We start from the raw sequence: 19687 nt of genomic DNA on the forward strand, positions 1-19687 counted from the left end.
CAAAGCCTTTCTACCATCTACAAGGCACAAGTAAGGAGTGTGATGGAATATTCTCCATTTGCCTGGCTCCAGTGCAGCTCCAACAACACTCAAGAAGCTCGACACGATCCAGGACAAAGCAGCCCGCTTGATTGGCACCCCATCCACCACCTTAAACTTTCACTCCTTCCACCACCGGCGCACCGTGGCTGCAGTGTGTACCATCTACAAGATGTACTGCAGCAACTCGCCAAGGCTTCTTCGGCAGCACCTCCCAAACCTGCGACCTCTTCCACCTAGAAGGACAAGGGCAGCAGACACATGGGAACACCACCACCTCCAAGTTCCTCTCCAAGTCACACACCATCCTGACTTAGAAATATATCGGCCGATCCTTCATCGTCGCTGGGTCAAAATCCTGGAACTCCCTCCCTAACAGCACTGTGGGAGCACCTTCACCACACGGACTGCAGCGGTTCAAGAAGACGGCTCACCACCACCTTCTCAAGGGCAATTAGGGATGGGCAATAAATGCTGGCATTGCCAGCGATGCCCACATCCCATAAACAATTTTTTTTTAAAAGACCGGGTAAGGACGGTGGGTTTCTTTCCCTAAAGGTCATGAGAGAACCAGATGGGTTTTTACGTTGTGATTGCAAATGAACACTCTTGAAGAAAGAGATATTAGAAGGGAAAGAAAGCCAGTTATTTCCTGCTGATTTGATTTTCAGATAACCTGGCCGTTCCCCAGGGAGCACAGGATAACAGCTGCCAATCTAGAGAACCGTTCAGCAGCAACAGGAACAGTTTCTCCTTATTTACTCTATCGAAACCCTTTCAGAATTTGGGGACCTCTATTAAATCTCCTCCAAACCTTCTCTGCTCTAAGGAGAACATTCCCAGTGGCCAGAGCGCAGAGAAGGATAGAGGCAGGGATTGGAGTAAATCTGCAGCCCCACCGTCACAACGTTGTACCAGGAGGCTGGTGACGTGCCTGGTGGGTGGATTCCCTGCGGTTCCTTCAGCTGCAGGCGTAACATCCGGGCCAACAATTGAGGAGGTCAATGAAAGAATCGTACTGTAGGAACGGAGGTTCCTAGCTGAATAAAGTATTCGACTCGATGAATCAAATCAACAGGTTTTAATGAACAACGAAGTTAGCAGGGAAACTACAGGAGAAACGGTATACAGGTCTATACAGCTTGCTGGGCACTCGACGACTACTGGAAGGTTCTGGAAGCTGACGTCATGACGTTCTTCGCGCCACTGGTGGTCACGTGAGCAGCGTCATGACGTCATCACGTGGAGTGCAGGAAAACACCATACAGTACAGTTAACAGGCAGTTTAAAGGTGCAGTCCGCGGTTGCACTATACTGTAGTTAAAGGGATTATTACTAATTGTTCTGAGACCCTTGGTGGCTCTGCCACAGTACTGTGGTTTGGCCATCGAGAAAGTCCCGGGACCCGAGGGTCAGCTTGGCTCAGTTTGTGGAGCACTCGCCTCTGAGTCAGAGCGCTATGGGTTCAAACCCTACTCCAGGATCTGAGCGCACAATCTAAGCTGAGACTAGGGGGCGCGGTCTTGCCAGCCCTGGGGAGGCGGGTTTGGAGGCAGGACTCCCGGGAAAATGGCAGAATCTGGGGGCGGGTGTACTTAACTGCCTGTTAACAGGTAGTTAACGGGCAGTTTAAGAGGATTATCCCCATTTTTCCACCAGGGTCACCGAGGCGAGTAGTGGGTCTGCGGGGGTCGGAGGGTCCAAAAGTGCACTGTGGAGGTGAGTGATGGGTGCAAGTGTGGAGAGGTGAGTATGTGAGGTGAGTGGAAAGTGATAGAAAATGTTTACTCACCTTTGTTTCTTCCTGCAGGCTTCAATCGGTGGGGATGCGGAGAGTCTCGCATCTCACTGGCAGAGATGACAGATGGCTGCTGCATTCCCCGATGCAACAACCATCTAATTTCTGCTAAAGAAAGAGGTTTGATGAGCCTTGAATACAAGGACTCATCAAACTACAGAGAATGTCAGTGTTTGACAACTTCACAGAGCTGTCAAATGATGACAAATCATCTGTCAAAAATCTTTGACAGATGAAACATCATACGTTGACGTTCTTTGTAACCGGCTTCCCCTTAATTGGCCTGCTGAGCCCGCTGGGCGGGCTTAACAAGGTCAATCAAGGGAAAATAGCGTGGGTTGGCCACAGGTCGATGGAGGCGGGGCTAAAACCCGACAAGCAGCAGTCCCGCCTCCAACGCGCCCCCATTGACAAAATCGCCCCCTTCAGTGCAGTACCGAGGGAATGCTACATGGTGGGAGGCGCCGTCCCTTGGATGAAAGGCTGTCCTTTAATTAAACGGTTTTCTGTATAGGGACCCCTTTTAAAGTATTGACTTGCCCCCTCCTCCACTCCCCATTGCCCCCCCCACCCCTCCCTCCCGTACAAATACCAACACACTGAGGGACCCCTTTAAATATTGGTACATTTCCAGAGACCCCTGCAAATACTGACATATTCCCGAGGCCCCCTGTTACTTTGACGGCAGCTCCCTGTCCCACGGTCCTCTACCAGTGAGGACGAGAGCAGCTATGTCATGGCAACACCATCACGTGCAGTTTCTCTCTGAGTCACACCACGGTTGCCAACTTTGGTTGGGGGTCTTCCTGGAGGTGTCGTCTCCAATGGCCGCGCCCGCTCAAACAGCCTTTTGTCCCCCCCCTGCAGCTCCAGCATTTTTATAATTAATAAACGGAAACTGGAGAACAAAAAAGCACACCATTTTTTTTTAGCGCCCCTGTGATTTTTTTTCCCCCTGGGTTTTTTGCTCGCAGCTGCATCCAGGAGATCAGTCTTCAATCCCTGGAGGCTCCAGGGCAAACCTGGAGGGTTGGCGACCCCAAGTCACACTATCCTTTCTTGGACATATATCGTCGTCGCTGGGTCGAAATCCTGGAACCCCCCCCCATCGTGGGAGCGCCGTCACCACAAGGGCTGCAGTGCGGAAAAAACATAAAAACATAAGAAATAGGAGCAGGAGTCGGCCATTGGGCCCCTCGAGCCTGCTCCGCCATTCAATAAGATCAGGGCTGATCTGATCTTGGCCTCAACTCCACTTCCCTGCCCGCTCCCCATAACCCTCGACTCCCTTATCGGTCAAAAATCTGTCTATCTCCACCTTAAATATATTCAATGACCCAGCCTCCACAGCTCTCTGGGGAAGAGAATTCCACGGATTTACGACCCTCTGAGAGAAGAAATTCCTCCTCATCTCCGTTTTAAATGGGCGACCCTCTATTCTGAAACTGTGCCCCCGAGTTCTAGATTTCCCCACGAGGGGAAACATCCTCTCTGCATCTACCTTGTCGAGCCCCCTCAGTATCTTATATGTTTCAATAAGATCACCTCTCATTCTTCTAAACTCCAATGAGTATCGGCCCAACGCACACCACCACCTTCTCAGGGCAGCTCGGGATGGGCAACTAAAGCATCCTTGCCAGTGTCACCCGCAACTCCAGAGCAAAATAAAAATAAAAAATTAATAGAAGTGATTATTTTGAATAATTATCCACTAAGGTCCAACACAATCCCTCCTAACGTCTTATTTCTCCAATTGCAAGCAAGCTTATGAGACAACGTTCTGCATGGAGAGGCCACCTTGTAGAACAAGTCAAGGTGAGGGAAGGACATCTGCTTAATTCTAGGACTTGGAGCATTTAGGGAGAGTGGGGGCATAACCCTTTGCAAAAAAGATTTGGGGGAGGGGGGTCAACTCATCTTCTACAACTCAGTCGTTGCATCTTTGCCGTGTCATGTGCCGCCCTCCCAATGGGTTGTGCCAAAACTGGGCCTTAGAAAAGGCATAGAAAAATAGGAACAGGAGGTGGCCATTCGGCCCTTCGAACCTGCTCCGCCATTCAACATGATCATGGCTGATCCTTTATCTCAATACAGGGAACTCTTGTTTAAACGGCACCTAAATATCTATTAACCTCTAATTCTCTATTAACCGGCTAAATTCATACTCTGAAAACTGTAGGGGGATGGGGCTCTGCTCTGCCCAATTGCAGGGGTCTTTAGTGCCTGTTGATGTATTGGGCCTCGGTCTCCTTTATACCCTTGCAGCTTATGTTAGCCTGCAGGTCGGGTGTCACTAAACACCCTCTAAGGAGATAGAGAACAACAGCTTATAGAGGAGGACTAAAATACGGTGGCGACCCGCACAGTTTATACCTAATCTGTGGGGTACTCCTGAGCCCAAGTGCTCCTGGAGTCCTCTCTCTTTTCCCTAGTCTGCTGTTCCCTTGTTTGGCGGGTTCGAAGCGCCCTAATGCCCCTATCTGGTTCTAACTCCAGAATTTGGGTGGAGAACGATGCACTTTAAATAGACACTCGGAGACAAGTAGTCCTTGGAAAAAGAACAGGTGACAACCAATTTTATTTGCCAAGGTAAGTTCTACCACAAACGTAATAAACACACACACACATTTATAACTATAAATAAAATATGAGAGCGAACGGACACAACGAGAATGTTTACACCGTTTTATCTTTACCAAGTCCAATCCCACCAACCCACTTTCCTACCTAAACTAGACTGACAGTTGCAGGCCCTTGGGTTATACTCACAGCCTCCTCCCTTGACAGATAGAATTTTGAGTGCGGTTGTTGGGTTGTTGTTGTCGCTGTCGTCGTCGGAATTCGACCTGTGCCTTAGGGTTTGCCGTACCCCGAACCTCGGAGAGGACCTTGCTGCGTCTGGTCGGGTTTTCTCGAAGTTTGGTTTTGTTGATTGCGCTTTCGGTCGGTTGTCGTTGGTTGGTTTGTGCTTGATGGAAAAGGTTCCCGAAATGACTGGAGTGAATGCCGTCTTCCACAGCCACTTCGGTCGTTGGTGTCTTCTTGTCGAGGTCCCCGGAATGGGAGTCGGTATACGGTACGGCTTCTTGCGGCGATGTTGCGCCGTCTGGTAGCGGAGTAAACCTTCAGTATACCGATTGAGCCTGGGGCCTGATGGTGGATCTTCTCCTTAGCGCGGTTGGAGTTCTTTAGATGTTAGTTCGCCCCAGCTCGTCCCTCCCGGGCTTGTCTTTTCCCTCAGCGTCTTAACTCGCTCTCCTGTTCGTTCTTCTGGTAATAGTTCTCTCTCAGCGTTGGTCCTTCTTGTGTTCCATATTTATACAGGTAGGTGTGAGGACAGGGGTATTGTTTTGAGTGCACATCGGCTCCTCCAAGTCTGCTGCCCCATTGTGTCAGTCCTGGGACTTGATTAGTTTGGGCCACCTCTTAACTGTAGTGATCCCAAGACTATTGTCCCTAGTCCGAGTTGATTAAGGTGATGATGGCTTGTATTCATAGCCCGATCAGGGGTGAGTCACATATTCAAACCTGGACCGGGTGGTCCCCATTGGCCGGGGGTTTCCTCGCTTCAGGTCTGACTCAGTCCCCTGATTGGCCTTTGAGAATGCACTCTGCTTCGATTGGCCGACATCTATGGCTCGCCTCTGAGCCACAGTCCCCTGTATTCGGATGTCCCAGGCATATCCCAGCCTGCTTGTCGGGACCTCTGCCTTGGCCGAAAATGTTGGTTTTAAACTGTATAGGGCAATCCAATTTTTGGTAAAACGTGGTTGTGGATTTTCGAACCCTACAAAACAACACCTCAATAACCGGAAATGTTGCCGAGTCCGAGTCTCCCGTGGTGGCCGAGTTAGTCAGTAGGGGTAGTTCTCCAACCTGCCACTACTCCGCTTCTTGGCACTGTCGGAAGTCCAATTACTGTATACTGCACATTTCTTGATTTTTAAATTTTTGTTTGTTAAAAATAGCCTCGGTAGATAACCCTCTCCGTCATCCGGAATTTTTAATCAACCGGCAACACGCCGGTCCTGTCAGTGCCGGATACCAAAGAGTTCCCTGTACCATATTCCTGCTCTCTCCCCATACCCATTGACACCTTTTGCATCTAGAAATCTATCTATATCCTTCTTAAATATATTCAATGACTTGGCCTCCACAGCGGCTTTGATGCGTGTTGGACTAAGCGATGGTCTCGATTTCAGTTGGTAGCGCACTCGCCCCTGAGCCAGAAGGTTGTGGATTCAAATCCCACCCCAGGGACTTGAGCACATCAAAGCTAGGCTGACACTCCAGTGCAGTGCTGAGGGAGCGCTGCACTGTCGGAGGTGCCGTCTTTCAGATGAGACGTTAAATCGAGGCCCCGTCTGCTTTCTCAGGTGGACGTAAAAGATCCCATGGCACTATTTCGAAGAAGAGCAGGGGGAGTTATCCCCGGTGTCCTGGCCAATATTTATCCCTCAACCAACATCACTAAAACAGATTAGCTGGTCAGTATCACATTGCTGTTTGTGGGAGCTTGCTGTGCGCAAATTGGCTACCATGTTTCCCACATTACAACATTGACTCCACTTCACAAATACTTCATTAGCTGTAAAGCGCTTTGGGATGTCCGGTGGTCGTGAAAGGTGCTATATAAATGCAAGTCTTTCTTTCTTTTTCAATTGTCCCTTTGCAGGGCCTTCCTGAAGGAGTTTGCACTTATGGGGGAGACGCAGGAGAGGGAGCGGGTGCTGATCCACTTTTCGCACCGATATCACCAGTGCAATCCTGACACCATCTCCGCAGAGGGTAGGTGGACATCCCCAAAGTAGCAGTATGCTCCTGTGCTGAGGGATGTATTCTTCTTCACTTGTTTAAAATCCCGTGCAAATGTATCCGTTGAGCTTTGAACACGCGGGGGAAAGATTCGGTTGGTTAGCGCCTCCAGTTAGCACCTCCAGGAGGCGCTAACAGGGCGCTAGGAACTTAGCGCCCGAGCGCGGCGATTTTAGTGCCACTCACGAAATTGACCAGTCGTTTTGCGGCAGCGCTAAACACTACCGGCACGATCTCCTGCGCCCGCAGATCGTAACGTCAGTCAATCGTGCAATGCCCCGGTAGTGCCCCGGACCGGATATTGAGTCACGTCGCCGGCCTTAGCGCCTGCCGCTAGGATCGACAGGTAGAGGGGAACGTTTTCAAGTCGGGAAGGGGCTGGGGGAGCGCTATTTAATGGCGGGCGCTTCCTGCCTTTTCTTGTTGGCAAAATTTTTGGTTTTAACGCTGTCCTAAGGAATTTTGGCCCTCAGCACCACTTTTGAGGTTCCTAAGCGTTGAGCTCTCTTCCTGGGCCTATCCATTAGTACTTCCAACACAATTGCTTTCGAGGTCTCTCCAGGCCGAGATTCAAGGCTGCAATGAGCAGGGAGTGGCTGGCCAGCAAGATGGCCCCTCCCCTTTAAGAACTTGACGGCGCCAGTCTGTCTGGCTTCCATGGTAACGGACATCACCTGAGCTTCGGTAGCGTTCTGAGGTAGCGCCTCGCTCCCTGACGTTTGCGCCTTAAGAGAGGTGTGGCGCCTGATTTAGCGCTCAAATCACCTCCAGGGGCGATAGAGGCAAGTTTTGCAGTTGGAGGCGATAATTAGCGCCGGGCGCTAAACTTTGCACCCGGCCGATATTAGCGCCCCAAAATGGACGATACTGAATTTTTCCCCCCATCACAAATGAAAGGTTTCTCTGATTTACAACAGAAGATGTAACGGTGGCCTCTATCTGCACTGTGGGGTTTCTGTGTGTGTGTGAATAGATAAAGGGGAATTGAGGTTTTCAGAACGAGCTTAAGAATATAACCCTGGCTGTGACTTTCTGGGTGGAATATTTGTCGGAGTGTCATTGAGTCTATGGAGCTGAACACTTTTTGTATCGGAGGGTCAAGGTCTGCCACAGACACTCAGCCCTGGCATAAAACGGAAGTCGAGTAAATGCGCTTTTTGTGTTTAGTTCAGATTGCGGGATGGGCTGTCTGTGAGCTGCCCCCCACCCCACCCCCTGTGTTTCTCCTGGCTGACCTCCCACCCTGCACCCTCTGTCAGTTTGCGCTCAGCTAAGACTCTGCTGCCCGTGTCCAAACTCGCGCCAAGTCCTGTTCACTCATCACCCACTGCGCTCGCTGAGCTACATTGGCTCGCGGTCCGCAAACGGCAACGCCTTGATTTTATAATTTCCCACCCTTGTTTTCAAATCCCTCCACGGCCTCGCGCCCCCCCCCCCTATCTCTGTGACCACTCCAGCGCTAAAACCCTCCGGGATCTCTGTGCTCCTCCAATTCTGGCCTCTTGTGCATCTCCCGATTTTAATCACTCCACCATTGGCGGCTGCATCTTCAGCTGCCTAGGCCCATAACTCTGGAATTCCCTCCCTAAACTTCTCCACCTTGCTCTCTTCCCTTAACATAAGAACATAAGCAATAGGAGCAGGAAGAGGCCACTTGGTCCCTCGAACCTGCTCCGCCATTCAATAAGATCATGGCTGATCTTGGGCTCAAAGCCACTTCCCTGCCCGCTCCCCATAACCCTTCACTCCCTTATCTTGCAAAAATCTGCCTATCTCCACCTTAAATGTATTTAATGACCCAGCCTCCACGACTCTCAGAATTCCACAGATTTACGACCCTCTGAGAGAAGAAATTCCTCCTCATCTCAGTTCTAAAAGGGCGACCCTTTATTCTGAAACTATGCCCCCGAGTTCTAGATTTCCCCACGAGGGGAAACATCCTCTCTGCATCTACCTTGTCGAGCCCCCTCAGTATCTTATATGTTTCAATAAGATCACCTCTCATTCTTCTAAACTCCAATGAGTATAGGCCCAACCTGCTCAACCTTTCTTCATAAGTCAACCCCCTCATCTCTGGAATTAACGCTCATTAAAACCTACCTCTTTGACCAAGCTTTTGGTCACCTGTCCTAATATCACCTCATGTGGTGTCAAAGGTTTGTTTGATAACGCTCCTGTGAAGCGCCTTGGGACATTTTTTACTAGGTTAAATGCGCAATGTGAATGCAGGTTATTGTTGTTTATTCCGTTAAACCTGCCTCTGTTAACCTGACCACAGAATCTGTTAATCCACAAAAATGTTAAACCAGAATTCTGTCGTCGAATTAAAAGATCTGGATTTAGCGGCGTAAACGTAAGGGAGCCGATTAATGAACACCGCTCTCCCCGCAATCCAAGCAAAACAAGCAGCGACATAAAAATGGTTTAATCTGGCTAAAAACGTGCCTGATTCAATGGGTTGCCAACTTTCCAGGATAGTCCCGGAGTCTCCAGGAATTAAAGATGGACACTGCCGCGAGTAATCCCGGGGGAAAAATCACAGGGGCATTTTCTTTGGTCATTTTTGCTTATTAGGTATAAAAATATTGGAGATGGGTGGAGTGGGGGGGAGGGGGAAGAAAAGGCTGTTTGACTGGGGGCGGGGAGGTTGGAGGCGGGGGGAGAAGGTCACGTGATGAAATCTCCAGGAATACGCCCAACTAGAGTTGGCGACCCGAGTCATTGACAATCTCTGAGAAGCACCTCCTACAGCGCCAGTGTGAATGTCTCCACTCCCCGCACCAACCTTCCCTCACAGCCGCTCTGAGTGAGATTCCCAGTTCAGCTATCGGCGAGTGGACAGCTTTATATTGGCCCAGAAATTCGGGTCTCCATGGGTGAGTGCGCGCTGGGTACTCACCCGTAGGCCCAATGGAAGTGCCAGTTTCCTGCATGCACTGCGCATGCGCGGGAAACCGGCACTTCTGTTCCCCTGAAAGAAGGGGTTCAGAGGTGGAACGCGTGCGCGGGAGAGGCAGCGCGTGCGCATCGAACTTACGTTTTTTTGCCGGTTTTCCCGGGAAGGTAAGTCTCCAGAAGTTAGACATATAAAAAGCAGTCGCAAGGCCTGCTTTTTACAAGGTAAGTGGTGAATTAATTAAAATTAAAACATTTTTTCCACAGGTTTATTATTTTTTAATACTTTAAAGAAAGGTAAGTTTATTTTTAGCCCCGTTAGAAAATAAAACATTTTTCAAAAATTTAAATTATTGTTTAAAATAGTTATTTCATGTAATTTATGGTTTATTTTAAAAATGTGATTTAAAAAAAAAAATATTTGAAGATTTAGTGATGTTTTGGGGCTTTTGGTATTTATAGGTTTGACAGCTCTTCCTGTCAAACTTATAAATGAAGCATTCCCTGCTACCATTGGCTCTCCATGGCCCACGTGATCCCAGTGGACGCATCGAACTAACTGCGCCCCTGGGATACGCAAGCACTGCGCGCCGGCAGTTGGAGCAGGCCCAGGATCGGAATCCCACGCGGGCCCACAGCACAACAGCCGGCGCGCTAGGTAAGTGCAGGTCGGAGGCTTACACCCGCGGGAAGCCTCCGACCCGAATTTCTGGGCCAATGTATTTCAGATGGGCAGATGGGGCACATCTTGCACACTGGAGGGCCGGTTTGAGGCTCAGGGAAAATCTGCAGCTGTCCCAGCTTCGGTCCTGTGGTCTGCGGTGCCGCCCCCTGGGTAAGCTTATTCTTAACTAGAACCATTCCCACACACGTCCTTTATTCTCACTGGAAACTGCCTGAACTACTCAATGCGATCTCAGCCTCGTTTTTGCGTGCACATGTCCGTTACTCTCTTTATAAACAATCTGAATCCCTGTGTAATGGGAACCTAGCCATCATTCTGTATTCCTACACATTCGGGATCGTTCTCCCAACCGTGCTGCGGCTTTTCCAGTGTTTTTTTCGCCCTAATTTTCAGGGCTGAATTCTGTGCTCACCCTTGCTTGGACAGTTAATGCTCTACAGATTGTTCGACAGGGTCACAAACTCTGTAACCAGCTGGGCTCAGACTCAAACTCGGAAGAGCTCGAACTACAGGAAACTCTCGTTTAAACGGCACCTATCCGGAATTCTCTATTAACCGGCAAAATTCATACTCCGAAAACAACACCTCAATAACTGGAAATGTTGCGGAGCCTGAGTCTCCGGCGGTGTCCCGAGTTAGTCAGTGGGGGTAGTTCTCCAAACTGCCACTACTCGGCTTCTTGGCGCTGTCGGAAGTCGGAACACCTCAATAACAGGAGTCGGATTCTCCCGCGCTGCCGGGAGTCTCTTCCGATCCGCCATTTTTCTGTGTTATGGATTACCCTCAACTGGCAGTACTGTACTTAATGCATCTTCCACCATCCATTTAACACAACATTCTGTGGGTGAGTACCCAATTACTGTATACTGCACATTTCTTGATTTTTTTATTTTTGTTTGTTAAAAATATCTTCGATAGGTAACCCTCTCCGTCATCCGGAATTTTTAATCAACCGGCAACACGCCGGTCCCGTTGATGCCGGATACCAAAGAGTTTCCTGTACTTCACACATTGGACAGTGAATTACACAGAAATTACAACACGGAAATGGGCCATTCTGCCCGACCAACTTGTGTTGGCCATGGAGGGAGTGCAGCGAAGATTCACCAGGCTGATACCTGGGATGGCAGGAATGACGTATGAGGAGAGATTGGGTCAACTGGGCTTGTACTCGCTGGAGTTTAGAAGAATGAGAGGGGATCTCATTGAAACTTAAAAAATTCTGACAGGACTAGACAGACTAGATGCAGGAAGGATGTTTATGATGGCCGGGGAGTCCAGAACCAGGGGTCACAGTCTAAGGATAAGGGGTAAGCCATTTAGGACTGAAATTAAGAGGAATTTCTTCACCCAGAGAGTGGTGAACCTGTGGAATTCTCTGCCACAGAGGGCGGTGGAGGCCAGTTCATTAAATATATTCAAAAAAGAGTTGGATATATTTCTTAAGGCTAAAGGGATCAAGGGATATGGGGAGAAAGCAGGGACAGGGTACTGAATTTGGATGATCAGCCATGATCTCATTGAATGGCGGAGCAGGCTCGAGGGGCCGAATGGCCTACTCCTGCTCCTACCTTCTATGTTTCTATGTAACTTCCACCCAAGTAGTAGTCCTTATCCCGTGACCTTGCCTTATTCTCATATCCCTTTATTCCCCCCTTTCCTTCAACCATGCATCCCGCCTATTTGTAAAGGTTGACATGGGGGTATTTATAGATTTTTGTCAGGCAAGGGTATTAAGGGCTACAGGACCAAAGCTGGTACAGGAAACTTTCTGGTATCCGGCACGGACGGGACCGACGTGGTGCCGGTTCATCAACAATGCCGGATAACCGAACGCTATAGTAAAAGATACGGAGCTCAGAGCTCCGTATAAAGCAACAAACCCTGTAGCAACAGCTTCAAAACAATGGCCACAAGTTGCAAGCGTCTCTGTAGCTTAGCAACAGCTTCAGCTACACCCTTGCACAGCAACAAATGGAGTAAAAAAAGTAACTAAACGTAAAAAAAGCTACCTGAACCGACTCCTGAATTTTGCCGGTGGATAGAGCGTTCCGGTTATTTAGGGGGCGGTTAATCGAAAGTTTCCTGTAGATGGAGTTAAGATACAGATCAGCCGCGGTCTAATTGCATGCGGAACAGGCTCGAGGGGCTGAATGGCCTCCTCCTATGTTCCTAGGTGGGTAGGCTTTTATCTTGCTGATTGGGCATGAAACTGGCATTAAGGATCGGCTCCCCCGTTTTCGAAACCGCCTGAATTTCATTTCCATTGTAGTCAATGACATTTATAATCGGACGGTTTGTAAAATAGGCGGATGACTCACAACACCAGTGTTATATCCAGGCAGCCAGTTGACAATCTATCCCCATGGTCTCTGCTTCAATCACTAACTCTGGTAGTGCATTTCCCAACCTGTGTAAAAAAAAAACCATTAAAAATAAAAATGTAATAAAAGAGGTTCTCCTGCTCTCTGTCCTAAATCTCTTACATTTAATCTCCTCCTCCTTCTAGACCCCACAATCAGTGGAATTGGTCTGTTTCTATCTACCGTGTCCCATCCCTTCCTAGTATTAAACATCTCCATAATGTCACCTCTTAATCTCTGTTCTAGTGAAAACAGACTCCGTGTAAAACAGACTGTGCAAGGAGACGGTAGAGGTGGGGCATGTTGACATGTTGAAGAGGGCGCTGTACACCTTTTCGGCACGAGAAGTGGGCGTGGGTGTGTAAGAGATTGACTGCAGGGTGAGATTTGTTGAACTTTGGGATTGGCCAGATGGACCAAATTGGTCTCCTCTGGTCCTACACATTCCAGTCATCCCATCTAATGCACGTTTCCCTTCTGCAGATGGTATACACACCCTTACTTGCGCACTGATGCTGCTTAACACGGATCTTCATGGACATGTAAGTACCAGCACAGACGTAATAGAGTGGGGGAATGAGGATTGGGATGGAACATTGACAATATAGCAATACAGGAAACTCTTTTTTACCCGGCACCGACGGGACCGGCGTGGTGCCGGTTGATCAAAAAGTCCGGATTACAGAGAGGTATACTTACCAAGGTACGAGAGCCCCGTACACGGCTACAGATCCAGGAATCCCAGTTACACGGCCACAGATCCAGGAACCCCGGTTACACGGCCACAGATCCAGGAACCCCGGTTACACGGCCACAGATCCAGGAACCCCGGTTACACGGCCACAGATCCAGGAACCCCGGTTACACGGCCACAGATCCAGGAACCCCGGTTACACGGCCACAGATCCAGGAACCCCGGTTACACGGCCACAGATCCAGGAGTCCCGGTTACACGGCCACAGATCCAGGAAACCCGATTACACGGCCACAGATCCAGGAACCCCGGTTACACGGCCACAGATCCAGGAACCCCGGTTACACGGCCACAGATCCAGGAACCCCGGTTACACGGCCACAGATCCAGGAACCCCGGTTACACGGCCACAGATCCAGGAACCCCGGTTACACGGCCACAGATCCAGGAACCCCGGTTACATGGCCACAGATCCAGGAACCCCGGTTACACGGCCACAGATCCAGGAACCCCGGTTACACGGCCACAGATCCAGGAACCCCGGTTACACGGCCACAGGTACAGGAACCCCGGTTACACGGCCACAGATCCAGGAGTCCCGGTTGCACGACCACAGATCCAGGAACCCCGGTTACACGGCCACTAATATATAGTAAAACTTACCTGAACCTACTCCTGCATTTCGCCGGTTAAGAGAGATTTCCGGATATTTAGGTGCCGGTTAAGAGAGAGTTTCCTGTATAAAGTGGCACGAGATGATTGAAAACCTGCTTTATTTTTACCCAGTGTGTTCTGGCTCAATTTTTTTTCCTCTTCCTGTTTCCACCCTGCTCTCCCCATACCCTGGATGAGATGTTCTGCTATAGCATAGACGTTCCCCTAGTTGTCGCTACTTGAGATGTGTAATTAAGTTTAAGTAGGCAGTTTCCTTTATAACTGGGGATGCCAGAACATATCATGGAAATGTAAAAATAAAGACAAAATGTATGATTTTAAAATGGGAACTGAATTACACCTGTGCAGTAGAAATCTGGAATTCTCTCCCCTAAAAGGCTGTAGATGCTGGAGGACAATTGGAGCTTTCAAGGCTCTGATCAATTTTTGTAAGGTAAAGGCTGACGTGATAGAGGTCTTTAAGATAATGAAAGGCTTTGATAGGGTAGACGTAGAGAAGATGTTTCCACTTGTGGGGCAGTCCAACGCTAGAGGTCATAAATATAAGGCAGTCACTAATAAATCCAATAGGGAATTCAGGAGAAACTTCTTCATCCAAAGAGTGGTGAGAATGTGGAGCTCGCTACCACAGGGAGTAGTTGAGGCAAATAGCGTAGATGCATTTAATGGGAAGCTAGACAAGCATATGAGAGAGAAACATAGAAACATAGAAGATAGGAGCAGGAGTAGGCCATTTGGCCCCTCGAGCCTGCTCCGCCATTCAATGAGATCATGGCTGATCATCCAAATTCAGTACCCCTCCAAATCCAGTACCCCTAAAGAATAGGAGGACATGCTGATAGGGTTAGATGAAGTAGGGTGGGAGGAGGCTCGTGTGGAGCATAAATGCCGGCACGGACCAGTTGGGCCGAATGGCCTGTTTCTGTGTTGTACACTCAATGTGAGGGCATCAAGGGATATGGAGCTAATGGAATTGAGGTACAGATCGGCCATGATCTAATTGAATGGCGGAGGAGGCTAGAGGGGCTGAATGGCCTCCTCCTGTTCCTATGTGCATCTTGGTCCAAATATCCCTCGGCCTCTCACTGCATTTCACCTGAAGATTACACTTGGCCTTGACTCCTCCATGTGCAACATCAGGGGAGTTTGACTAGTACGTGTAAAGAGTTTGGAGACACGCCTGTCACACTTGTAGCCCTAATTAATGCCTGTCTCCGATCCAAGCCTCTGTTAAAGTTTGGGGAGCCACCTTTGGGAAACTGAGCACACACTACCATGGGCAAAATCCCAATCAGTGTAGGAAATATATCGCATTTATCTTGCATGTGTAGAGTTTAATGTATGATGCTGAACTTGGCCTGTTGCAATGTCCTACAATCACCAACCCGAATAACTTTAAGGACGTATTCTGTTCATCATTTAAATAAAGGGCTTGCTAGAGATCAAGGAATAAGTGGTGACACAGACTCGTATTTCCAACATAAAGAAAAAAGAAAGACTTGCATTTATATAGCGCCTTTCACAACCACCAGACGTCCCAAAGCGCTTTACAGCCAATGAAGTACTTTTGAAGTGTAGTCACTGTTGCAATGTGGGAAACGCGGCAGCTAATTTGCGCACAGCAAGCTCCCACAAACAGTAATGTGACAATGACCAGATAATCTGTTTTTTAGTGACGTTGATTGAAGGTTAAACATTGGCCAGGACACCAGGGATAACTCCCCTGCTCCTCTTCGAAATAGTGCCATGGAATCTTTTACATCCACCAGAGAGAGCAGACGGGGCCTCGGTTTAACGTCTCATCCGAAAGATGGCACCTCCGACAGTGCAGCACTCCCTCAGCACTGTACTGGAGTGTCAGCCTAGATTTCTGTGTTCAAGTCTCTGGAGTGGGACTTGAACCCATGACCTTCTGACTCAGAGGCGAGGGTGCTGCCCACGGAGCCACGGCTGACTTTATTTTCCTAACTCCGCACAGGCAAAGTCAACATGGTTATGGGAGTGACTGTCATCAAAAGCACAGTAATTGGGCTTCAGAATTATAATAGCACAGCGGGAGCTGGATTCAACTTAATCTAACATAACAGTCAGCTCAGTTTCAGAATTACACTGCATATAGTCTCTGGTGGTTTCGCAACCAATAGCAACCAGATGCTCTCTACTTAAATTGATGGTCTCGGAACAAAGACTTATAAACACCTTGTTTCGGCAATGATTATACCGCTCAGTCAAAGTTGAATAGGAACATAGGAACAGGAGGAGGTCATTCAGCCCCTCGAGCCTGTTCCATCATTTAATTAGATCATGGCTGAACTGTATCTTAACTCCATCTACCCACCTTGGTTCCGTTAACCCTTGCCTAACAAAAACCTACGAATCTCAGTTTTGAAATTTTCAATTGACCCCCCCAGCGTCAACAGCTTTTTGGGGGGGAAGTGTTCCAGATTTCCACGACCCTTTGTGTGAAGAGGTGCTTCCTGATATCACCCCTGAACGGCCTGGCTCTAATTTTAAGGTTATGCCCCCCTTGTTCTGGACTCCCCCACACCCCGCCACCCCCCCCGCCCTCCCACTGGAGGAAATGGTTTCTCTCTATACCCCATCAAATCCTTCAATCGCCTTAAACACCTCAATTAGATCATCCATTAATCATCTATAACCAAGGGAACGCAAGCCGAGTCTATGGGTTCCCTGTTTGTTTTGTTACATTTTGTTGCTTTGTTGTGAACACATCTTTTTAGAAGGATGTGCCGATAGGGTGAGCTGAAGAGGGGTGGGAGGAGGCAGGTGTGGAGAATAAACACCGGCACGGACCAGTTGGGATGTATGGCCTGTTTCTGAGGTGTAAATTCTACAGCGCAGCCTCTGACTCACCATAAACAACACCGAGGGAAATCAGATAGTCTTCTAAAAAGCTCAGAAGGTTTTGGGGCAAAATTGGGTGCCTTTGTGCCTCCCGTTAGCACCCCCAAGAGGCGCTAGTGGGGCGCAAATGGTTTTGCGACCGGGCGCGACGCTGACCTCGACTCCCGCCATAGTCAGCGGGAGTTTTGTGGCGGTGTTGTGCCCCCATCTCCTTCGCCCGGAGATCGCTGTGCGCATCGCCCCGGTAGCGCCTTGGACCTGAAATTGACGGCTGCAGGAGGCGCGCGTCGGGCGGCCGGCCGCTTTGGGGGCGGTGATTAAAGGCGAGGTGGCCGAGGTAAAAAAAAATTACCTTTCCTGTTCTAGTTTTTTTCGCGGGTTCCTGCCTGCGATCGAGCAGCCCAGTGCTCTGCTCGAGTGCCGGGCTGATCGCACGGGATCACATTGCCTTGATGGTCCAGGTAGGTACTTTTTATAGAAACATAGAAACATAGAAGATAGGAGCAGGAGTAGGCCATTCGGCCCGTCAAGCCTGCTCTGCCATTCAATGAGATCGTGGCTGATCATCCAAATTCAGTACCCTGTCCCTGCCTTCTCCCCATATCCCTTGATCCCTTTAGCCTCAAGAAATATATCCAACTCCTTCTTGAATATATTTAATGAATTGGCCTCTACTGCCTTGTGTGGTAGAGAATTCCACAGGTTCACCACTCTCTGGGTGAAGAAATTCCTCCTCATCTCTGTCCTAAATGGCTTACCCCTTATCCTTAGACTGTGACCCCTGGTTCTGGACTCCCCGCCATTGGGAACCATCAGTGCCTGGCGCTAACTTTTCAAACTTTGTAAAGTTAGCGCCCCGTATGGGGCGATAGTGAATTTCTCCCCCCCCCCCGCTTTGTGTTTTGGTTTGCCTCTGAACTTCTCCCTTTTCCGACCGCAGAACATTGGCAAGCGGATGTCTTGTTCCGACTTTATCGGGAACCTGGAAGGACTGAATGACGGGAAAGATTTCCCGAAAGAACTGCTCAAGGTAAGGTTGCTCAGAGAAATGGTCAGCTTTTTATTGGCACTGGCTGGGTCTGGACAGGGCCCTTCTGTAATTTTGGAAGGTTCTTTTTATTCAATCTCTCCAGCAACTTTAAAAAATAATATCTAATTACTTGCCAACAAGTAACAAAGTCAGAAAGCAACGGCAAAGTAAGTTAGGAGTATTGGGCAGTACTGCTGCTGATGTAAGGTGTTTTCCCCAAGCTCTGGGAATATGGTATTAGATTGTTCTTATTTAATAATTGAACTCACCATCTTTTCATTATTGTGCTGAGCCTCGACAGAAACATAGAAACATAGAAGATAGGAGCAGGAGTAGGCCATTCGGCCCGTCGAGCCTGCTCCGCCATTCAATGAGATCATGGCTGATCATCCAAATTCAGGACCCTGTCCCTGCTTTCTCTCCATATCCCTTGATCCCTTTAGCCTTAAGAAATATATCCAACTCCTTCTTGAATATATTTAATGAATTGGCCTCTACTGCCTTGTGTGGTAGAGAATTCCACAGGTTCACCACTCTCCTGGTGAAGAAATTCCTCCTCATCTCAGTCCCAAAAGGCTTACCCCTTATCTTTAGACTGTGACCCCTGGTTCTGGACTCCCCTGCCATCGGGAACATCCTTCCTGCATTTAGTCTGTCTAGTCCTGTTAGAATTTTATATTTTTAGAACTTTAGAAATTAGCTTCATGTTCAAACTGGCCAGGATTGATAGCGATGAAGATGATAGAAGTTGCCAATTTCCTCACTGCCAATGCGGCAAGTCTCGCACTTCCTGCCCTTTGATATCCAGTCCTGTTTGTGTCTCTTTCTCTGGATTTTGTTTTTGTATTTGAGGCCTAAAAGGACCCACTTGTGATCCTGCTGTTTCCATACTGTTGTCAGGGACTTGTGGTGACCAAATAAGGCACATCCCGTTTTTATTGCACTACCGGATAGAATATTGGCGGTTAAATGAAGGGGTTCGATAGGGTAGATGCAGAGAAGAAGTTTCCACTAGTGGGTGAATCCAAAACTAGGAGCCATTAATATAAGATAGTCACTAATAAATCCAATAGGGAATTCAGGAGAAACTTCTTTATTCAGAGTGATGAGAATGTGGAACTCGCTACCCCATGGAGTAAGAAAGACTTGCATTTCTATAGCGCCTTTCACAACCACCGGATGTCCCAAAGCACTTTACAGCCAATGAAGTACTTTTTGAAGTGTAGTCATTGTTGTAATGTAGGAAACACAGCAGCCAATTTGCACACAGCAAGTTCCCACAAACAGCAGTGTGATAATGACCAGATAATCTGTTTTAGAGATGTTGATTGAGGATAAATATTAGCCAAGACACCAGGGATAACTCCCCTGCACTTCTTTGAAATAGTGCCATAGGATTTTTGACCTGAGAGAGCAGCTGGTTTGACATCTCATCCGAAAGACAGCACCTCTGACAGTGCACCACTCCCCCAGCACTGCACTGGGAGTGTCAGCCTAGATTTTTGTGCTGAATTCTCTGGAGTGGGATTCAGAACCCACAATCTTCTGATTCAGAGGTGAGAGTGCTGCCCACTGAGCCACAGCTAAGTATTTGTAGCAAATAGCATAGATGCGTTTAAGGGGAAGCTGGATAAGCACATGAGGGAGAAAGGAATAGAGCTGCATCGTAACTAAGCATGTCTAATGGGCAGTTTGAAACATGCCTGAGCCAGGCTAACCAGAACCATAACTGCATTCTATTTAATCACACTGCATGAAATAAACTGAAATCAAATGAACAACCCCCTCTGGCTCCTGACTTTGGAATACAGTATATATTAATAATTGA

The 19687-nt window shown here is 48.5% G+C and overlaps 1 protein-coding gene across 4 annotated transcripts in view; it reads left to right on the forward strand.

Moving 5' to 3' along the window:
* LOC147098642 (PH and SEC7 domain-containing protein 1-like) overlaps positions 1 to 19687 on the forward strand; it is a 303222-nt gene that overhangs the window by 184122 nt on the left and 99413 nt on the right. For all 4 annotated transcript variants that reach the window (XM_085970604.1, XM_085970603.1, XM_085970606.1 and 1 more), the window contains 3 exons: positions 6513 to 6625; positions 13079 to 13137; positions 17770 to 17859. In XM_085970604.1, the coding sequence (XP_085826730.1) occupies positions 6513 to 6625; positions 13079 to 13137; positions 17770 to 17859 (262 nt within the window). The remainder of the gene's footprint in view (positions 1 to 6512; positions 6626 to 13078; positions 13138 to 17769; positions 17860 to 19687) is intronic.

Source organism: Somniosus microcephalus, chromosome 29, assembly GCF_052327205.1.
Source record: "Somniosus microcephalus isolate GS21.2 chromosome 29, FLI_Smic_1.0, whole genome shotgun sequence".
Lineage (NCBI taxonomy): Eukaryota > Metazoa > Chordata > Chondrichthyes > Squaliformes > Somniosidae > Somniosus > Somniosus microcephalus.